Source organism: Microchirus variegatus, assembly GCF_963457635.1.
Source record: "Microchirus variegatus genome assembly, chromosome: 5".
In the NCBI taxonomy this organism is placed as follows: Eukaryota; Metazoa; Chordata; class Actinopteri; order Pleuronectiformes; family Soleidae; genus Microchirus; species Microchirus variegatus.
The window spans coordinates 13,118,383-13,139,193 of NC_139806.1; the positions used below are offsets into that span (position 1 = coordinate 13,118,383).

Sequence of the window (20,811 nt, forward strand, 5' to 3'; positions counted from 1 at the left end):
TACACAAACATACTCTTTCACGTTTCTGTTGCTCTAAAAAATAGTGTCAGATTTCCATGGGGATATTCTGAAATGGACGACACCTCTCCTTGTTTTCCCCTGTTTCTGCTGATCTGGTCAGATCGTCAACATGAGCTGATCTGAGATTTCTTTAGTTTTAATAGTTAAGATCATTTTGTCATACAGCTTCAACTGTCATCACAGATCGATATTTCTTTTAGAGACTTCTGTGAATATGGGCCATGAACAGTGACTGCAGCTTTGACAATCCGACCTCTGCTGTTTAACTACGGGTGTGTTCACCCTCTCTCCAACTAGAACTGTATGCCTTGCCAATAAAAGAAAATCGTTTCACTCTTTCGTGTCTCGTCCTCCTTGTTTTTATGACAAAACTCTAAAGGGAAATGTAGTTGAAATTACTTTTTTCACTATAAAATCTATCTTACATGTACATTTACTTATTGCAATATCTGCAGCCCAAAAAATATAGAAATAAATCAGAGCTATTATACATAATATTATTATTACTTAAACATGTACGTAGCAGTTAAACCCTGGGATTATTCATAAATGTCAAATCTACAGTATCGATCTATGTATGATTAAGTCCTGTTGTTTTTGTTCTATTTTGTAATTACTATTTTTACACCAGTGTAAGTATTATTTACAAAATCTCAAAAGAAAAGTTAGTCGAACTAGCACTAAGCATTGTTTCTTATCTTATCTTTGTCACTTAAGTAAGTTTTTTGGAAGTACTGTACCTCTAATTAAAAAAATTGCATTGAAATTTTTGGCAGTGAATGATGAGGACAGGTGAATGATAATTAAGGTAAAGCATTTGTGACTTTTGACCCATTTTGACTGATACATTATGTGTTAAAAAAAATTTGCACTATAAACTATATAAAAATATATATTAAAAAAAAAAATATATATATATATATATATATATATATATATATATAAAATAGTGGTGCTTTTACTTGAGTAGAAAATGTAATATGCTGCTAAATATACAATGTTATATACATATTGTGTGGCTTTGTTATCAATAAACGACATCTCTCTATCATCGTGGGGGTTTGGGGGCGGGGCTTGTTTGAAGAGCAGCCTCTCCTCCGTGATTGGCCAGTCCTCCTGTCAGTCATTCTCATGCCGGGGCCGTCAATCTAGAGGCGCACGAGCAATTGCAGGTGCAAAGCTGAGTGCTGCTGCAACCGAGGAAGGAGGATAAAACAACGCACACATTTCAAGGTAAAAAACCTGCGCTTCTGCGTCACTGTTGCGCTGTGTTCGCTCTAACAGCAGCAGCGCATCACATGCCTTTATTATTCTGCTGATGAGCTCCGGGATTTAGGCTGAAAATGAAGCCGTTAATAAGGAAGAGTAACCTTCATTTGACATAGCTGGGATGCTTAGCTAGCTGCCGCTGCTGACACAATTCATTTAATACTTGTAACGGTGCGCTGCGTTAGCGGTAAATATAGCTATACGCTATAGCGTAATAATAATGGTGCATTCTTATATGTATTACTCCAGTGTCTTTAGTCGTCGCTTGTTTTTTGTTTTAGGTGTAACAACACAATGACACCACACCTTGTCCGGCTTTTTCCCCCCAGGTTTTCCTGCTGCTAACGTCAGTCAGAATGTTCACTATTGGCAAACGACGCTACATAAATGGATTGATAATGTGGTTCAGGTCGTGTTTTATTATATCGTTAGCTTGTGGTGTGAAGCACTTTTTAATTTCAGTGTTATTTCCTCTAAATTCATATGGCCTTAGCGAATTCTTCCCAACCATATGGTCATTAATAACAGACTGACTAGCTTAGCTGTCTCCCTGCCCTGCCTTGATGCTTAGCCGGCTGCTAAGCTCTGCTGCGTTCTGTGCGTTGGGCGGAGATAATATAAGTATACATGTATGTACATATACGTATATATAAATATATATATATACGTATAAGTATAGATCTCGTTTGTTTACCAGTGTTATTGACATGTTATTGACATGAAGTGGAATCACTCTAGGCTGTGAGGGCGAATGGACTATTTGTATTGACACAGCCTCGTAGCAAAACGGTTTTATATACAGTGATAATAAACATTCAGAGCCAGAAACATGCTGCCTTACTGCCAGTTAATGTATAACTATCACCGTGTTATGACCTCTTTAAAGGTGCATTAGGTAATAAATCTAAAGCAATTGGCGATAAAATCCTCCTAATATGTCACAGAGACTCAGGAATAATGTTCATATAACAAACTAAACTCACCAACAGTACAGACAAAATATTTGCATTAAAATAAATATTTGCAGACTGCAAATCATGTTTATGTTTTGAAATCATGTTTTGGCATGTGGCGCCACCTACTGCCGTCTACCAATCATTGCAGTCAGTAGAGTCTCAGCTGCCGAGCAACCACGGGTTGCCAGTTACGTCAGAAAACGGAACCTAAAAGACCTCGGTATTTTGAATTTGAATGTAGTAACTGTTTTTGGCCACATTCTTACATATGGCACCTTTAATTGTGTGTTTTGACTTGCAAACTGAGATAAATGTAGTGTGAGAATATGGAGAGAGACTGTTACTTGACTGTTGTTGGTACTAGTAAGGTTTGCATTGAAAATGTATTTAAATGTTACAAAAATCAAACAAATAAAAATCGTTCACATGCTGAACAGCAGCTGAATGTAGCTCACCTCAACCGAAGCCCTCATTTAATCTCAAACTATTAAGATTTCTAAATTATATATATATATATATATATATATATATATATATATAAAACCCTAATAAACCCCTAAAGCCCTAATAAAAACAGCAAAGCCGTGTATGTGTTCTGTTTCTCCCCCCTTCAGATTTGTGTAACATCTCACTCTGTGACACAAAGCCACAGTTTCCTTGCATAATTTTACCTCATTGTTTACTTAAGCAGTTTTGCCTACAGATGTTTAAGATCTGTGGGGTTCAGACCTGTTCATGTCTGTGTTATCTCAGGCAGAAAACATCTAAATCTGCTGTGTCAGTCGAAACTAGTCTCAGACGATTTAGTTTGATCTGTTTTTTTCTCTGTGCTTGAACTTTTCCTTCTCTCGTGCTTGTTGAATGTGGTTATGGTGGTTGAGCTGATGAAGATTTCACCGTCATTCTTTTTCTTTTCAAAGTGCAATCTAATTGAAGACTATGTTTTTCGTGTCCTAAAGTAGGACAGGAACCATCATTTTCACCAGATATCTTCACCAAGCAAAGACTACGTGTAGCAGACGAAGCTATTTACAGGTGTTGTAATGAGTTATACTGTAGTTTACCTTGTAGTAGTTTGATTAGAATGTAATTAAGGAACAACTTTGTTGTCTCTTTTAAAAGAAAGACTGTAGGCCTATATATACAGTATGTCATGATCACTTTGAGGGACACAAACGTGAAGACTTTTTGTGCCATTGCTGTAAGGCATTACTTTTATTTGCTCCAGCCTGGGTAAATAAGAACATGTTGTTCCCTTAAACATGTTGTTTCTAACTGCCACTGTGTGCTCTCTGTCCTTGCATAGATGGCGTCTGCAAATGCCACATACGGACAGAAGGAGACCTCGGACCAGAACTTTGATTACATGTTTAAGATCCTCATCATCGGCAACAGCAGCGTAGGAAAGACATCCTTCCTTTTCCGCTACGCAGATGACTCCTTCACACCAGCCTTTGTCAGTACGGTGGGCATCGACTTTAAGGTCAAGACCATATACAGGAACGACAAGAGGATAAAGCTGCAGATCTGGGTGAGGAAGTTTGAAACCATAGAAACAATAATTTAACACATTATGTCTTGAACTGTCCTGTCTTGTGTCAGCGCCTGTAAGCACAAGAATGAGTTTAGTATCATCCACAAATGTTTTATATGGTATCGACTTTTTATCCACATGGAACCAGTCCATATCACAGTGGTGTGGCACACCTTCAGTATGATTAGAATAACTGTTAGGGTGTGTCTGAGGCTGAGTAAAAAAAGTATTACAGAAAACTTCAGTCGGTTTATGAAGTGTACCGAAGTTCAGATGCAGGTATTACAAATGTAATTAGGCCATGATATAATGCTGCATCTAATCATTATTTTCAAAAACAATTTCTCCTTTTTTTGTAAAGACATTAGCTGAAATGTTAAGTAACAAAGTAACAAACGAAATCATTTAATTTTGGTAATCTTTTAATAATGTCATCCACTTTGCCGTCTCTGCTACAACATCTGAGACAAACCCACTATGAAACATATGTTCACTAAGTTCTACTAGTTAGTCAGTTTGTTGTTTTGTTTTTTCTTCATTTTATTGTGTGTATTTGTCCTTAATGGATAGGGACTACTCTTTGCTGTTCACTGCACATTTTGCTTTCGTTATAGTTTGGATTTAGAGACCTCTAGCACCAGAAATTTCATACTGTGCGTTTAAATAGCCATTTTACTTCGCGATACACTGTAAAGCAACAGTAACTCGACAATGACTTAGCGATGAGTAATCTTAAAGCCTGCAAAAAACAAGATGCGATTAACAAGAGTGGAGTCACATCTTCATGCGAATACGTGTTCTTCATGCTGCTGCCCCATCACATCGCCAGCTGTGACTTAAGCACTCTCTGTTATCATGTATCTCTAATAACTGCCAGCTGTGAAACTGGCGGATTCATTCTCCAGAGTCACTTCATCTGTGTGTAATAGCAATACCCTTGAAGTGTACTTAACATGAGCCATAAAGTCTGACCCTTGGACCAATTGCTTATTACATGCAACACCAGAGGAATACCTAATGCTCATGGGAGTTTGGCGGAATGTTAAACCAATCATCGAGAGGAACATGCACAGCTTTTAATTGTTTGCAGGTGACAGTTATTTACACTGAAAGATGAACCCACACACACACACGATTGTGTTTTTGTGCTGCTTCTTACTACACGGACATGTCCGTCCATGGTCTATAAGTCCTTGTACCTGCAATCATTGTTCCTGTGTGTTTGTGTATGTTTTCATCTGAATGTCAAACTCATGTCATTATTCCAGTTATACTGTGTTCAGTTGAATGAAAACGCTGTCTTTGTGTAGGACACTGCTGGCCAGGAACGCTACAGGACTATCACCACAGCTTATTACAGAGGAGCAATGGGCTTCATCCTCATGTATGACATCACCAACGAGGAATCCTTCAATGCTGTGCAAGACTGGTGAGGGTCAAACTTAGTATGCCTGTGTTGTGTGTATGAAGACAGGAAATCACAGATCTAAGGTCTTAAAGTCTTTAATTTTGCTGGGCTTTTTTGTGGTTAGAACCACATTTTTTCTACAGCTTAATTTCTGAGATCAGAGGTTGCAGATTCTGCACACGGGTGTGGCCAGAAGGTCGCACAGTTCACTTGATCCAGCAGCTTTTGTTTTTGAGAGAAAAGCGAATAAATAATGTCACTAGGGCTGCAATGATTATTCGATCAAATTTAAATCACAATTTTAAACATTGCAATTAGCAAATGCAAATCACAAAATGTTACTCATACATGTAGGAGACATTTAAAAGTTTCACATTTTAAAGTTCTCATCCTTACAATTGAATGTGGAGTAGTTACCGACTTGACAAATTGAAAGAAAGAAAACCCTGTTTTGTATCTTCCTACAGGTCAACTCAGATCAAGACATACTCATGGGACAATGCTCAGGTGCTCCTGGTGGGCAACAAGTGTGACATGGAGGATGAACGAGTCGTGGCTCCGGAGAGAGGTCGACAGCTGTCAGAACAGCTGGGTAAGTCGGCCGATCAGAGACCACTGGACACCACAATTGTGGGTCTATGTGGTTGAGGGAAAATTGAGGAAGTGAATCAGGGGCTTAATTGGTACGGGTTCCTCATTGGTCAGTATTGAGGTATCAATAAGCGTCTGGACAGACCGTGCTGTGTTGTGTAAGTCAATAGACTTCACTGTGAGACTGTAACCTAGGTGACGTCTCTGTGACATCAGCTGTTTTTTTTTTTTTAACCCCAGATATTTTCCCTCATCTATTAATGGAGACGAGGTTGTGACTACAGCCTGACTGACATTGTCTCTGGGATTATATAGCACATGAATTAGCGATTTTAAAAGCGATGCCAACCACGTCCGGCGTTAGTAACTCCACATGTAACCATAGCGAGTGATTACCGTCAGCCTTTAATCAGTGGCCTGATGCCAGCAGCTTTGTTGTTTGTCCAGATGCTTTTTTTTTTTTTGATACTTCAGTACTGACCAGTGAGGAATCTGTACCAATTTAGTACTGGTTCTGGATACCCATCCCTGTTTATAATGATTATTTAATTAAAGTAGACATATTATACCCTATTTCTACAAGTTAACAGTGAACATGTCTGTGACATGCTTTGGTCAAAATACCTTAAGGTTGAAGCACCGTAGCAGTTCAATCACCCTGCCAAAACAGCCCTGTTCAGAACGCTTGTTTTTGAGTGCCTGTCTCTTTAAATGCAAATGAGACACAGGAAACTACGTCAGTATCACTGAGGCTCCGGCAGCTAACAGCAGTTAGCATTTTGAAAATCCATAATTTGCCGACTCTAGCAGGCACATTGTCGTCATATATAATATGTATACACTGGACACGTAAATCCTCTGAGGCTGGAAGTTTGTGTAGAACTCTGTGCTGCACTGTGGAGCCAAGAATAGAACACTTTGCGGACTTCCGCTCTTCCGGATACTATTGCCCTCGTCTGCACTCTCGTGTTTTTTAGGGACAAAGCTGAGCTCCGTGAGACAACAACTCCAAGAATGTCTCATTGTGACGTAGCAATGAGTGCGGAAGAAGCATGTCTCTTTTAAATTAAATGTGTACAATAATTCAATAAATTATAATATCTTTTACAGAGGCACATAGAGGTCAGGTTGCAGCTTTTTCTGACCAGCTCCACATTTTGTGCTCTTATTTTTGGACTTTTTAGTATCAAAAAGGTAGAGTGAGAGTGAAATGACTGAGCTTAGTGTTGTCAGGCATTTTAGCTGTTTTCTGTTGATTGGCCAACAGAAAAGCATCAGTCCCTTGCGACCGGTGTTCACAACCACAAACAGAGCAGAAAACAGAAAACAAATAAGCTGCTCCATTGTTGCTGTCGGTTGTGTCGCGTTCTCGTTCCAAACCGTACCGTACTGTACCAAACCGAACGGTACCATGATGGAAACACGCTTTAATTGGACAGAATATAACATAAATATTGTATCAGACATGTGTCCTAACATCACTACTTCACTGGATCGGCTAACACACGGGATCAACAAGTGTAACGACCGCCTGTGTTTTCCCTTCTCGTCAGGTTTTGAGCACTTTGAAGCGAGTGCCAAAGATAACGTTAATGTGAAGCAGACGTTCGAGCGGCTGGTGGACATCATCTGTGAGAGGATGGCCGAGAGTCTGGACAACAACGACCCCGCTGTTACCGGAGCTAAACAGGGGCCGCAGCTCAACGAGCAGCCTCAAAGGCCCCATCAGGATTGTGCTTGCTAAACACAACTTGCACACACACACAGACACACACATACACTTGACTGCTGTCCTGAAATCCACACTTATCTCACACTTTCTCTTTCATACATACCTACATACATACATACATACATACATACATACATACATACATACATACATACATACATACACACACTTATATATCACAAACTAACACTGCCATACAGAGTCACACAACCTGACTGCTTTCATTCTCCACCCTGCTAACTACACCACGTCCACAAGAGCCAGCTTTTTTCCCCTCGAGTGTGGTGTTGTCATTCACATTTGTTTTTGTTCATTACATGTGTGACGCAGGAGGCATGCAATGGTGGCCGTATAGTCGACGGGGTGAAGAATGTTCAACAAAGGTGTCAACAATCCCAAAATTTTCATTTTGTTTTGTTTTCAAAATCATACACACACACACACACACATACATACACACAACGCTGAGGCTGCATCATTCCTTCTGCTATTGGGGTTTACTTATTAAAAGTTGTGCAGGGAAAGATATTGTCCTTCACCTCCAGGTCCCACTGGGCACTAATGCCTCAGATTTAAGTGGATAACAAACATTTGCCGTTGTTTAACGTGTAGTCCCATTGAGAACATACATTTGTTGCTGTGGATAGAGTCGATGTTTCTTTTAATTGTTTTTTTTTTTGTTCGTGTGGGTTGGTCTTTGGTTTTGAGCATGTCTCATTCTTCCCAGTGTTGAGTTTTTACAGATAATCGTGGTCCAAGTTTGTCGTTCGAACAGGGTCAATTTTGAAAGTTTATGTTTAATTTTTGTGCGAGAATAGCAGAGGTCATGCATATCAGTTTGCTTGATGAGTTACATTATTATAGGATTCATCGTGGGCCCCTGTTAGTGAGAGGATGGCAGTGTCTGCTTCAGGGGCCGCTAGAGTTAATTTTTTTTTTTTACTTTTGTTACTATTTTTAAGACAAAATTAACATAAAAAACATAAGGGATGTATTTCATTACATGGGGGAGAGTGTATAAATGTTATAAATGAATAGATGTGCATTTTAAAATGCATATATAATGCAAACACATATAACTAACATATTATTATGATACAATTTAAATGATTTAGGGACATTGGATTCCTACCTGTCTCTTATTGAGAGGTGCATGTTGTTGTGTTTTAACATGTGATGGTTGACTGGATGGCTGTGTGATTTACTGTCTGACTTTAAAACCCATCTGTCTGACGGTTTCAGTACCAAGTGGCGCTGAGGGGCTTCACATGATAAGCCGCGTTGCCCCCTTCTCTTTGTATTAACTTACATTCACTGCATACAGTTTGCACCAAGCATTCACTAGAGAGGCATGAGGTTCAGTGAGAGCACTGCTTCACCATCACCTTCCACCTAGTTTCTTATCGTGTGTCATTTTAGATGATGTTTTCATATTTATTTCCAGGGGAACATGATGTTTTAAGGCACGCTAAATTTCAGAATGTAACTTTTATTTCCCACTCTCTGATGCTGTGTTGTGTTTAGGGATTTGTCCGCTTGTGTACAAATCATCTGTCAAAAACGCGCCGTGGCATTTTTCAACATCTAAATTATGTCAAAACAGATCTTATTTATTTTGTATTATTTATAACCTAATTTATTTTTAAGATACTATTCTTTCTTAGATTACACATTGCTATCAGCACTTGGGTTTTTTTTTTTTGGTTTTTTTTTAATGAGATGTTCAAATCGTATTCAGTTGCTTAAACTGAAAGGCGTTTTTGTGTTTACAATAAGTACAACATTTTAACTTGCTTCCTCAAGAGGGAAATTCAAACATTCCAGTGTGACAGCCTCTTATCACGTCCACACAGTTCTGGTGGGAAGTCTGTTTGTCTTTTGATACGAGTTATGTAACTTTCGAGACTTGGTAGTGTAGGAGCCGGCTGCTCTCACGGAGCAATAGCAGTTGTTTCTCTCCACACCCAAAAATTAAGCAATGTACAACCCTGCTGAAGGTTCGTCACATACTGTGCTGTACGTGGGTGTGTGAATGTACATTTTGTGTGAAGGCAGTCTTTATAATAATAATAATAATAACTCTTCTTTCCAAAGAATCTCGATGATACGTTAGGAGCCAAAAAAAAGAGTTTGTTACACACATTGTACAGACTTGTCTAAGTAGTGCTTTATAGCGTCAAAAAGGGAGTCATCTGAATATTCTGAACACTTCATTATAAAAAAAAGTGACATATAGGTTTACTTTTGACTGGTCTGTTGATTTTTTTGTTACTTAAATTATCCTTTGCTACTGCTGTGAACTCGCAGAACATCAATCCTGTTCAAGCCCTTCTCTCTCTTTTCTCCCTCTCTGTCATAAACTCTGTAAATAGGAATTTTTTTCTGACCGTTGGGTATTAGTTGTGTGAATTGTGCTGTAACTCTGTAATGCCAGATTTGCTAAAAATGAGGAATCAATAAACAAAAGTCTAAATGCTGGAGTTTTGTGTTGGTTTGACTCAGTCGGAGGTCAGCAGTTTTATAGGAAGAGCATGTGATATATCAGAAATGGTTCAGACTTTTTAATGTGCCCAGCAGAGGGCATGATACTACTATAATGTCCTGTTTTCTGCCCATTGAGTAGTTGACCATCTATGGTTTGGTTGAGCTTGTGTACTGCTCTTAATGCAACACCCACAGTATCAACTGTGCATGAAAAGACAATTTAAAAATAATAAGTAAAGAAAAGCAAGCAGTGCCTCTTTAGTAACAAAACATAAGCTTTAGTAATGTAGTGAATTTAATAAATGTCAGCTAGAGACTTGAATGTCCATTACATATGAATACACATGGTTATTCAGTACAGGTACACATACATTCATGGCCGTCTTGTGACCGAAGAACTACACAGCAGCCACCATAATGAAAATAAAATAAAATACACAATGGTAACTGTACACAAATGCGACAAGACATGCAGAGTTTAAATTTAATTTTGCAAAATAAAGGAGGAACGACTAGAAATAAGACCATATTTAAAATAAGAAATGATTTTATTTTTTTTTTAGAAAATAAAAAATATTTATATTTTTTGTCATTATTAAGTGCTTGTAAACAAGTAAGGCATTATATTACACGGTGGGTGACAGCACTTGGTGACACCCTGGTGTTTGGTTTCTCTCCTGCTCAGATTGTCCAGCTTACACACAGATATATGCCATCCTACACCAAGTCAGAGCAGTTTTTTTTTTTTGGCTACATGGCTTCACAACACATGAAGACATTTAAGTTTGCTGCATAGCACTGCCAGACTTCCCCTGGGTCTGAGGAGGCTGCACCACGTCCATGCTGCTGTCAGAGCTGTCATTCTCCAGGTGACAGACCATCACCTCAGTACAGTGCCAATGTTTCTCAGGTACAGCCTTGCACGTGCAGGACACATTTTCAGTGGCCTCACATCAGGGTCTCTGTAGAGGATTTTAGGTTATAAAAGGCAAAAAATTATCCATGACACACGTCCTCAAAAACATGTTCAGAGTGCGCATGAAGAGCACCACAACTGGGTTTTTAATAAGCCTGGACCTGGTTTGGTATAAGCTGACACCCACTGCTGACATGGTTCATCACTTTCTGCTTGAGCTGGGCCACTTGCTCTCTGAGGACACTGGCTGTGGAGGCCAGCTCTGTATTCTGTGTTTTCAGGTTCTTGACCTTGTCCTCCAGTCTGGAGATCCGCTCCAGTTTTCTCTTGCGGCATTTGGACGCGGCTATCCTGTTCCGCAGCTTTTTCCTCTCCGCCTTGATGCGCTCCTGGTTGTCCATGTCGATGGGAGACAGTGGCGGACTGTCCCCGAAGCTCTGCATGTCCGGTACGGTCTGCGGCTCGTCCTTCACCCCACCGGCGGACTGGAGTCGTGACAGCACAGCCGCAGCGGCCGCCTGCTGCTGAGCGCTGGCCAGATGAGACGGAGGCGGCGGGAAGGGGATGGTGTCCGTGGAGTAGTTGATGGTGGTGGCTCCGAGCGGACTCGCCGCATAACCGGTCAAAGTAGTGTACACGGGCAGGTCTGAGTTCTGGAGCCCGACGGGTCCGACTGCGTTCGAAGAAGCGAGCAGCTCCAGTCTGTCCACGGAGACGCAGCCGGCCTCGCTCAGCTGGTTCTGCTTGTGAAGATCCTCCAGCGCTTTGACGAAACCCTCCGCGAACTCCTGCTCGTCGCTGGCGGACTTCGGGTAGAGGAACTGGGAAGACGGGTTAGTGTTGGCGTTGTTGGCTGGGACCAGGCCGTTGGACTGGATGATCAGGCGCTCCAGGTCCGGGGAGGTTAGTTTCAAGAGTGCCAAGTCTGGAGAGTTGAGGAGTCCGTCTGCGTCTCGGAGCGGGTTGGATTTGAGCTCGGAGTTCTGGTTGTCCAGGTTCAGATTGACTTCCTTCTTCATCATCGTGTTGTGGGGAAAGGTGCTGGAAACCCTCGGAGTGTTCACCTCGCTGCCTGGGTAGAGGGTTGTTTCCATTCTACACCCTCACTTGAGGGAGTGTTGAGCGTTACGCATTAACGAGTGTTGACCAGACGCGTCCAAACATGAGGAAATCAGCTGATCCTTGTTGTTTCGCGTCCCTGCTCACTGATATCCTTCGTGTGAGTGTGTGAATAATATCCGCCTCTGTGTCAGTTGTTGTGGCTGAGGATCTCTGCTATGTCTCTCCTCAGCGCGCGGCTGATATTGTCTTTTCCCAATGGCACGACTGCTATGCGCAGCGCCAGACCTCGCTCGCTTTCTAGCCCTAAAAATTCCATTATGTCACTCCAGAGCGCGCAGATTGGCCCAAAATGACGTGGATTTCCGGTTCAATTTGAATAAGGGGCCGAGCCGGTCTTTATTGCCATGGAGACTCTAGGTAAACTACAAACAGTGCAATGCATTGTGGTTTGATGTCATAGCATAAAAAAGCCCAGGGTCGCCAAGAGAGAGCAGAGACTGGGCGGGGAAGGTGTAAGAGGCGAACGCCAAGAAAAGGAGGAACAGAGAGAGGAGCAGCCACTTCAGAAAAGACTCCCCAGCACAGGCCAGTGGAGCGGATAAAGAAGAAGGAAGGGAAGGGAATCGAACCCAAGTGTGGAATGAATGTTGAAGTTTAAACAGATTAGATTGTACAGGATCAGTTGAAAGAGAGAGAGAGAGAGAGAGAGAGAGAGAGAGAGAGAGAGAGAGAGAGAGAGAGAGAGAGAGAGAGAGAGAGAGAGAGAGAGAGAGAGAGAGAGAGAGAGAGAGAGGTGAAATTCGGTGTTACGTCGCCTCAAGTTCTGAAAATGTTTCAGGGTAAATTGAGCATTAACGAAAAAAAAAGGGAAGGACACAGTGACAGTGGAATGAGGAAGCCACGTGTTCTCTGTGAGAGAAAGTAGATTCATGTACTGACACACACACACACACACACACACACACACACACACACACACACACACACACACACACACACACACACACACACACACACACAGAGAGAGAGACTAAAACTGAAATGGTCATAAATGATTATTTTATGATAACACAATAGTGTATAAACACTGTAAATGCACTTTATATCTAGTATAGACAGAGCAAAGTGATAGAATAGAATAGAATAGAATAGAATTGAATAGAATAGAATAGAATTGGATTGAATTGAATAGAATAGAATGCAGTACATCCGCACTGAGTTTGGCCTTGTGGTGGAAGCTACAGTAGATTATTGTTATTCCACCCGTACGCAATTGAGGACGTCAGCAGACTGTCTGCATCAGCACCACAGAGCAGAGAGGGCATCATTAGTTTCCATGGCAACACCAACATAGCCAGTGACGCAGGCGAGTTGGAGAGAGAGAGAGAGAGAGAGAGAGAGAGAGAGAGAGAGAGAGAGAGAGAGAGAGAGAGAGAGACAGTGAGAGAGGTGACTGGGTTTAGGGAGAAGAAGCTGCTGTAACAACTGCAGTGCTGATTGTGTAGGTGGTGTGTGTGTGTGTGTGTGTGTGTGTGTGTGTGTGTGTGTGTGTGTGTGTGTGTGTGTGTGTGTGTGTGTAGGTGTGACACTGTGGTGCGATGTGATTCAGAGGTAAATCTCTGAATCCCCACGAGTCTCAGAAGACAAAGGTTGGGTTTGAAATGTTCAAGCTCATACTCATAAGCCCTTTCCAAAAAAAAAAAAAAATCAAACGTCTCCTCTGTGCCAGTTTTGGAGCCTCACAGGATGCAGTGTCCAGAATGTGTGAGTCATTTTTCAAACCAGGGGCGTGGGCTGTAGAAAGAGAGAGAGAGAGAGAGAGAGAGAGAAAAGGAATGGAAAAAAGAATGAAAAGAAAAAGAAAAAAAGAGGCTGAGAGAGTGTTGTCCTCTAAACTCAGGTAACTGTGTGTGTCAGATGTTTGTGTACAACATTTAAACCTGACTGAGTATATAATATATGTTTTATTTTTACTTCTCTTTTACTCTGATTATTATTTTCAGCATCCATCCATATTTGAGGAAAAGTCACTTTTCTCTCTGACCTCGTGAACACTTTTTTTTAAATGTGAGTTTTTATAAAGTGCAGTATGTTTGTACGCCGGTACACTAGATGGCAGTATAATCCATGCGCACTTGTTATTGTGTTATTTCCTGTGAAGCAGTGAACCAGAAGAAGAAGAAGAAGAAAAAGACAACAGTCAGCTGCAAGTCAAGCTTGGAATATTTATTTTGAGACATTCGAGCCTCATATTTGAACTCTATGACAGCTGTTGCTATAAGAGACGAGGAAAATGTCCAATAAGAGGAAAGTCCTAGTAACAGGTGAGAGGTTGTTTTTCTTTTTTATTTTGTCACGTGAATCGTGAGAGAGGTTTTACAGCTCAGGGAGTTCATTTACAATAAGCTGCTGCTAGCGTGCAGAAGTTAGCAGGAGGTTTGATATTAGCTGGATATTCGTTTTCGAAGACATTTTCTCAATCAACAAATTTACATTTTCTCATTCTGGTTGCTGTAGTAGTTGCCAATGGTAGACAGCTACTTACTACAGGTGATGTTTTGTTGATATCTGCCATTATTTTGAAACAGTATGAAATTAATTATTATAAATATTCTTCTTCTAAAATGCTCTGTAATAAAAAAAAAAATGACTTGTTGACGATGCCTTTGGTGTAGATTTCAGAATTATTCCCACCCTGTTTCACCTGTAGTAAGGAGCCGCCTACCATTGGCAACTACTACAGCAATCAGAATGGGAAAATGTCTATTTGTTGATTGAGAAAATGTCTTTCGAAAACGAATATCCAGCGAATGTCAAACCTCCTGCTGCCTTATGCACGCTATAAGAAGCTCTTGTGTTTGTTATTTAAATGTGTTCATTAAAATAAAAAGAATGCTCTGCAGTGGGTTATGAGGAGTGAGGGGACATACACTTAATAGTTAATAGAAAGCAGGATATGCATCAGGACTCAGGAGGAGTCTAAATTTCACTAATTTAATTTTTTACTAATAATAAAAAAAGATTTGCCCAATTTCATTTGTGAAACATCCTGCGTCTCTCTGTCAAAGGTGATCGACAATTAATGTTTAACTCAACGCAACCTTTAGACTTTGAATGAAGAGCCTCCTTTATATATTCAGCCTTATCACTGCTTTCCATGTCAGATAAGCATCTCTTTATTCATGCTGCCACACTGTCCTGTACCACTGCTACAGACAAGAAATCCTGGTTGTAATCTTTTTAAACACATGTATTATTTTTTTCCTTTCTCCTGCAGGCTTTGAGCCTTTTGGAGAACACGCAGTAAACTCCAGCTGGGTGGCAGTGCAGGTAATCAGTAACCAGGCTGTCCATATTTAACAAAAACAAGTGCCCATTCAATGTTTGATTTGTGGCTTTGGTCTTTAATGTCTCTGAGAAATAATAATAATAGAACAACAAATATGCATGTTCAACGTTTTAAAACGCAACTTAAAACCCATTTTTACTCTTTCCTCTCGTTGGTTTTTTATCTTTTTTTATAGTTTTATTCTATGACCTGTTTATTTGTGTTGTTTTTATATTTTCTAGAGCATTTTATTGTTTTATTATATGTTTTATTGTTTGTTCTTATGTCTATTGGGTCACATGTGTGCTGTTTTATTTATTCATCTCTGATGTGCAACACTTGTTTGAGCTGTTGTTGTTTTTAAAGTGCTTTATGAATAAAGTTGGATTGGATTGGATTGGCAATACAGACATAGAACACAATACAAATATGTGACACAAAGTTATCTTGCTTTGGGCCTATCATGAACATTGTGAGGTTGGATATGGCGGAGAGTCAAAAACAAATATCCTTATGGTATAAATGATGAAGTACCGTGAAAAAGCAAACTGATGATTACATTTTCACAGAAAGCTAAATATGAATGAAAATGCACTTAGGTGAAAACACGATGTAAGCCCAGAAAGAAGAGAAATGCAACTAAAGCATAAAAACAAAAAAATCGGGACGGACACAGGGAATTAAAACACACAAACTGACAAAAGAGACTGATGATAAAATTGTATTTGAATACAGGCAAATACGAGGTATTCTAGAGGAAAATACTCAACAAAGTGAAATTTAAACTTTGATGAAACATCTAAAGTGTGAACAGAAAAACTCAAACTTGTCCTAAAGGAAACACAGTCCCCCAGAGTCTTTAAATGGCACACATGACACTCAAGTACTTCATAACGTGTATGGTTTGTTTGCTCACAGGAATTGGAGCAATTAGGACTGGGCGAGGCTGTAGAACTTTATGTACGTGAGGTACCCGTCGAATACCAGGCTGTTCAGAGGCTGCTGCCATCACTGTGGAAAGAGCTGCAGCCACAGGTGTTGTTATTACACAACATGAAATACACAACGCTGCACATTAAACCACAGCAGCAGCAACGACCTCAACTAACCTTATTGCCTTCTGTGGTCCTGTGAACAGTTAGTGGTCCATGTCGGTGTTTCTGGATTAGCGACCACAGTCACTCTGGAGCAGTGCGGCCACAACAAGGGATACAAACGCCTGGACAACTGCAGCTTCTGCCCAGCGTCTCAGTGCTGCGTGGAGAACGGATCCGACTGCATTAGCTCTGTGCTGGACATGGAGTCGGTCTGCAAAAGGGTCAACGACTCTGACGTTGGGGTGACTGTGTCTGTATCTAAAGACGCTGGAAGGTATGTTTCTCTTTACTCACACGTGCACACCGTCTTTAGACATTATTCAAGTCACTATCAAACTGGTCCTAGCCGACTTAAAGACATGTTTGGCTTTTTTTCCACTACACAGTATTGCCTCGCCTTCTCAACGTGGGCGGAGTCATCACAGCACGGCTGCATGAAACTGCCGTAACTTTGTTTTATATGCGACAAACACACAAACTTGTGACTTCTAAAGCAGTTGTTTCTGAAGTACTGAATCGTTAGACTCAGTTAATCAAAAGGATTAGTTCAGTACTTCCTGCACTTCCTGCATGACTCCAGTCACTGAACTGAAAAACAGCTGCAAATATTGAGATTTTAGACATTTCAGTGCTAAATGTTGGAGATTAACCCACGTTTTCAGGATTTGAAAGACTTTTTAACTGATCTACAGTTTGGCATTGTTCGCTTTGATTCTTGTTCGGACGTCTTGCTCATGACGACACTCTGACCAATCAGTGGACGGCATTCTGACGATGTCACGCATAGTATCGGCTCAGCTTGCTTTGAACCTCGCCAGAGCAGGTACTAAAAAAGTACCAGGTACTATCGCTAATGGAAAAGCGAAATAGCCGTGCCTTGCTAAGGTGCATTATGTAATAAATCTAAAGCAACTGGCCATAAAATCCTCCTAATATGTCACAGAGACTCAGGAATAATATTCATATAACAAACTGAACACCAACAACAACAGTACAGCCAAAATATTCACATTAAAAAAATATTTTACAGACCGCAAATCATGTTTATGTTTTGAAATCATGTTTTGGCATGTGGCGCCACCTACCAATCGTTGCAGTCAGTAGAGTCTCAGCTGCCGAGCAACCATGGGTTGCCAGTTAAGTCTGAGCTACAATGGCGGAGAAAAGGAAACCTAAAAGACCTCAGTATTTTGAATTTAAGTGTAGTAACTGTTTTTGGCCACCTTCTTACATATGGGGCCTTTAATATTACATAAGGTAAAAATGGGAAATGTTGTTGTGTAGGCCATTGTTTGTTTATTTGCTTTTATTTGCAAAATAACTGTGCTATGACAAGGCGTGGCAAGTCGTGCTAGTGGAAAAGCGCCAAATTGGCTTGAATGAGCACCAGTTTTAGGAATTACTGCAAGGACGCACTTTGCATATTGTGTTTCTTCCATCACAAATATCCATGCATACACTTTACTTTAAGATAAAAATAGATATCTCTTTAACAGAAAAGCTGTATCATAATCAAGATTATTTTATGACTTATCTTACCATGAAACGTCTTGCCATCATGTCTGCCAGAGGCACCACAAAGTTATCTCGCATCCTTCGTCACACGTTTCATCCTCTTCCCTCACACACCGGTTTGATGAACGTAGGAATGTGACCTGTACAAACTCTGCATAATTGTAACTTCCGTTCTTTGCCTGTGCCAGGTATCTGTGTGACTACACCTACTACACGTCTTTGTATCTTGGGCAGGGCCACTCTGCCTTCATCCATGTGCCTCCATTAGGAAAACCCTACAGCAGCAGGGACCTGGGCCGAGCCCTTCAGGCTGTCGTACAGGAGATGCTGAAGTTACTGGAGCTGGGTTGTACTGAGGAGGCGCATGAACACAATGAGCTCTGCAATCATAAGCATCAACACGAGCATGGCCTCTAATAAGTCTCATAACCTGGAGAAAAAAAAACTGGACCAGTGGGTTGTAGTCATGATTTAATCAGTGCAACGTCCACAGTATATTTTCAGATTGACTGAAGACGGTAGACCATTAGCTCCAGATATTAATGCCATAAATTTGCCATTTATTGTCAGATTGTGTCTGAACACCCAACATTTCACACTCTTAGAAATAAGGGTTCCAAAAGGGTCCTTCTACAAGGGCTGAGGTTCTACCTGGAACCATTTGCTTCTGAAAAACCGGGTTTATTCAGGAATGGGTTTTTCAAGGGTTCTTGGTAACACTGATGGTTCCAGTAAGAACCATTTTGATCCAGAGAAACCTTTAAAACCCCTTTACTGAATAAAGGGTTTTAAAAGGGTTCTTGGTGGAACCCTCCAAAATTGTCTCCTATGAGGACGAGCTGAGGAACCTTATATAGTTCTACTTAGCACTTTTATTTCTAAGAGTGTAGCCATGTCTGCCTAGATTTCAACACCATCATTTTTGGACATTATTATTACATGAGGTAAAACCCTCACAAAGGTGTGTGTGATGACATTTACTTACATTAATTTCCTGTTGGTATTAATTTTGTTCCCTTTATTTGCTTTTATTTGAAGAACAGAAATTAGTTATCATCATTTGTTTATCTCAGGGAACATTATATTGCATAATGAAACCAGAATTTTCAGTTGTATTGACCAAATGTGTGTGTGTGTAGCGTAACTTAGCAAAAGCAAAGCTATTTTAGATCTCTGAAACACTAAAACACTTTATAACACGTCACTTTAATGCACTAAAGGTTTAATTTTGTATTCACATATAGCAGAATTGTATGTTTTTAATTGATGTTTTTAACCACTTGTTAATTATAACACATGGTGATATTTTTAAAATGATGAAAATGTATGTAATTTTTGATCATTTATTTGACCTACTCTTTCATGACAGTACTATTCACGTGGCCCATCTCTACTAATCTATATTTAGATCAGGATACAAGTGAAACATGACCATTTGGAAATAGCCTAGGCTGAGTTTGACACCACTTTCTCCTTCAAGTGAATGATTATATCATTTATTTTCTTCCTTTCTTTGGTTTAATTTAGCTAATTTGCTCCTTAAACACAACCTCCAGGCCTGGCGTGATACTGTGAGCAAAGAAAAAACTTGTCTTTCCACTGTTCATGTAAGTGTAATACATTTAACCACACCACGTCATAAAACAAACATTGTTTTGTTTTTTTTAAAGAAAGAAAAGAAAGGAAGATTAATTTTTATTTGACATTACCTTTTGTATCTTTATGGACGTTCGAAATGTGAAGTGTGTGATCACTGAAGACTAGTGCAGTCTGCTGAGGAATGTATATGCGCTGCATTAGTTGTGTGTGTGTGTGCGTGTGTGCGGTTCTTTATTACGTTTCTGATTCCTTTGTACGCAGGTGAGGTTACGATAACACTGGGTGTTGTACATCACCGTGTGACACAGTAAGACAGACCTGCTGAACTCGTTCTGACCTGATAGTTCAGGGCAGGTCAGAGGGAAGGATCACAGTGTTGCTCCAACATTAAAGGAGCTTTAACTGTATGCATGGAAGCTCATGGTGAAAAGAAGAAAAACTGATCCCAATAACCCTTTAAGGAAGAAATAAGCAAAGGAAAAAATATTTCTTTGCATTTTTTTATTATTTTTATTTACTTTATCAATTTACTTGATAACAATAACGACAATCAATATATATATATATATATATATATATATATATATATATATATATTTTAATTAGACCCTACAGTATTACAGATACAGGCCCCTACCAAACGGTTGAGATGTTCATAATAAACCTGGTTTGCATAATTCAACTTATGACTTATGACTAACTTGTACTTATGAATTCAATCCATAAGTACAACATTCAGAACAAGTCACATTAAGTGTTGGTGAGTTCAGCTTGATGCATTTTTCAACGAGATATAGTGACTTAAAGTGTGGTCAACCAAATGGTTGAGTAGTACCTTAAAGGGATAATGCTTCAGAAGACCCATTCATTCTGTAAAACAAAATAATATTTTTTTTATAACTTGTAGTGGCATAGTACATTTTATCATATACTGTTGTTATTTATTAGTGTGCTACTTACTGTGTACTAAGGGTGAATGTCAGAGCTTTGAGGTCTTTAAAAATGTATGTCAGGAAAAAAAACGGAGCACAACATTGACGTTAACAGATTGAAATTAAAATATTTTGTCCCAATTACCAATGAATAATCTCATTTTTGATTGGCACGTTTTTTTTGCAGTAGGTGCCCTTTCAATTTTGGCCCCAGCCTTTCCAAATGCCTGTGCACGTCACTAGCCCTAACCACCTAACCTAAAATATATAGGTAAAAGACGATTTATTTTTTTCTAGGAAAGCTTTAATAATGTAAAGCATTAATAAAATTATTCAAACATGCATTCACTTCCTCACAATAAATCCT

The 20,811-nt window shown here is 39.9% G+C and overlaps 3 protein-coding genes across 3 annotated transcripts; 2 read left to right on the forward strand and 1 right to left on the reverse strand.

Annotated features, from left to right (window-relative positions):
* Positions 1 to 3,552: 3,552 nt before the first annotated feature.
* Positions 3,553 to 7,523, forward strand: LOC310926892 (ras-related protein Rab-3A-like; the record flags this gene model as incomplete). The annotated part of the gene is made up of 4 exons (XM_083889099.1): positions 3,553 to 3,777; positions 5,091 to 5,209; positions 5,656 to 5,780; positions 7,333 to 7,523. 4 exons carry the CDS (start codon positions 3,553 to 3,555, stop codon positions 7,521 to 7,523), a joined length of 660 nt encoding a protein of 219 aa, XP_083745225.1.
* A 2,767-nt stretch (positions 7,524 to 10,290) lies between these two features.
* Positions 10,291 to 12,168, reverse strand: LOC310926890 (transcription factor JunD-like). Its single transcript, XM_083889097.1, has one exon. The coding sequence runs from the start codon at positions 12,003 to 12,005 to the stop codon at positions 11,058 to 11,060; it is 948 nt and encodes a 315-aa protein (XP_083745223.1). The 5' UTR covers positions 12,006 to 12,168; the 3' UTR covers positions 10,291 to 11,057.
* Positions 12,169 to 14,170: 2,002 nt separating this feature from the next.
* LOC310927230 (pyroglutamyl-peptidase 1-like) lies at positions 14,171 to 18,330 on the forward strand (the record flags this gene model as incomplete). Its single annotated transcript, XM_083889525.1, has 5 exons — positions 14,171 to 14,297; positions 15,251 to 15,303; positions 16,220 to 16,336; positions 16,440 to 16,672; positions 18,102 to 18,330. Exons 1-5 carry the CDS (start codon positions 14,267 to 14,269, stop codon positions 18,328 to 18,330), a joined length of 663 nt encoding a protein of 220 aa, XP_083745651.1. The 5' UTR covers positions 14,171 to 14,266.
* Positions 18,331 to 20,811: the final 2,481 nt, after the last annotated feature.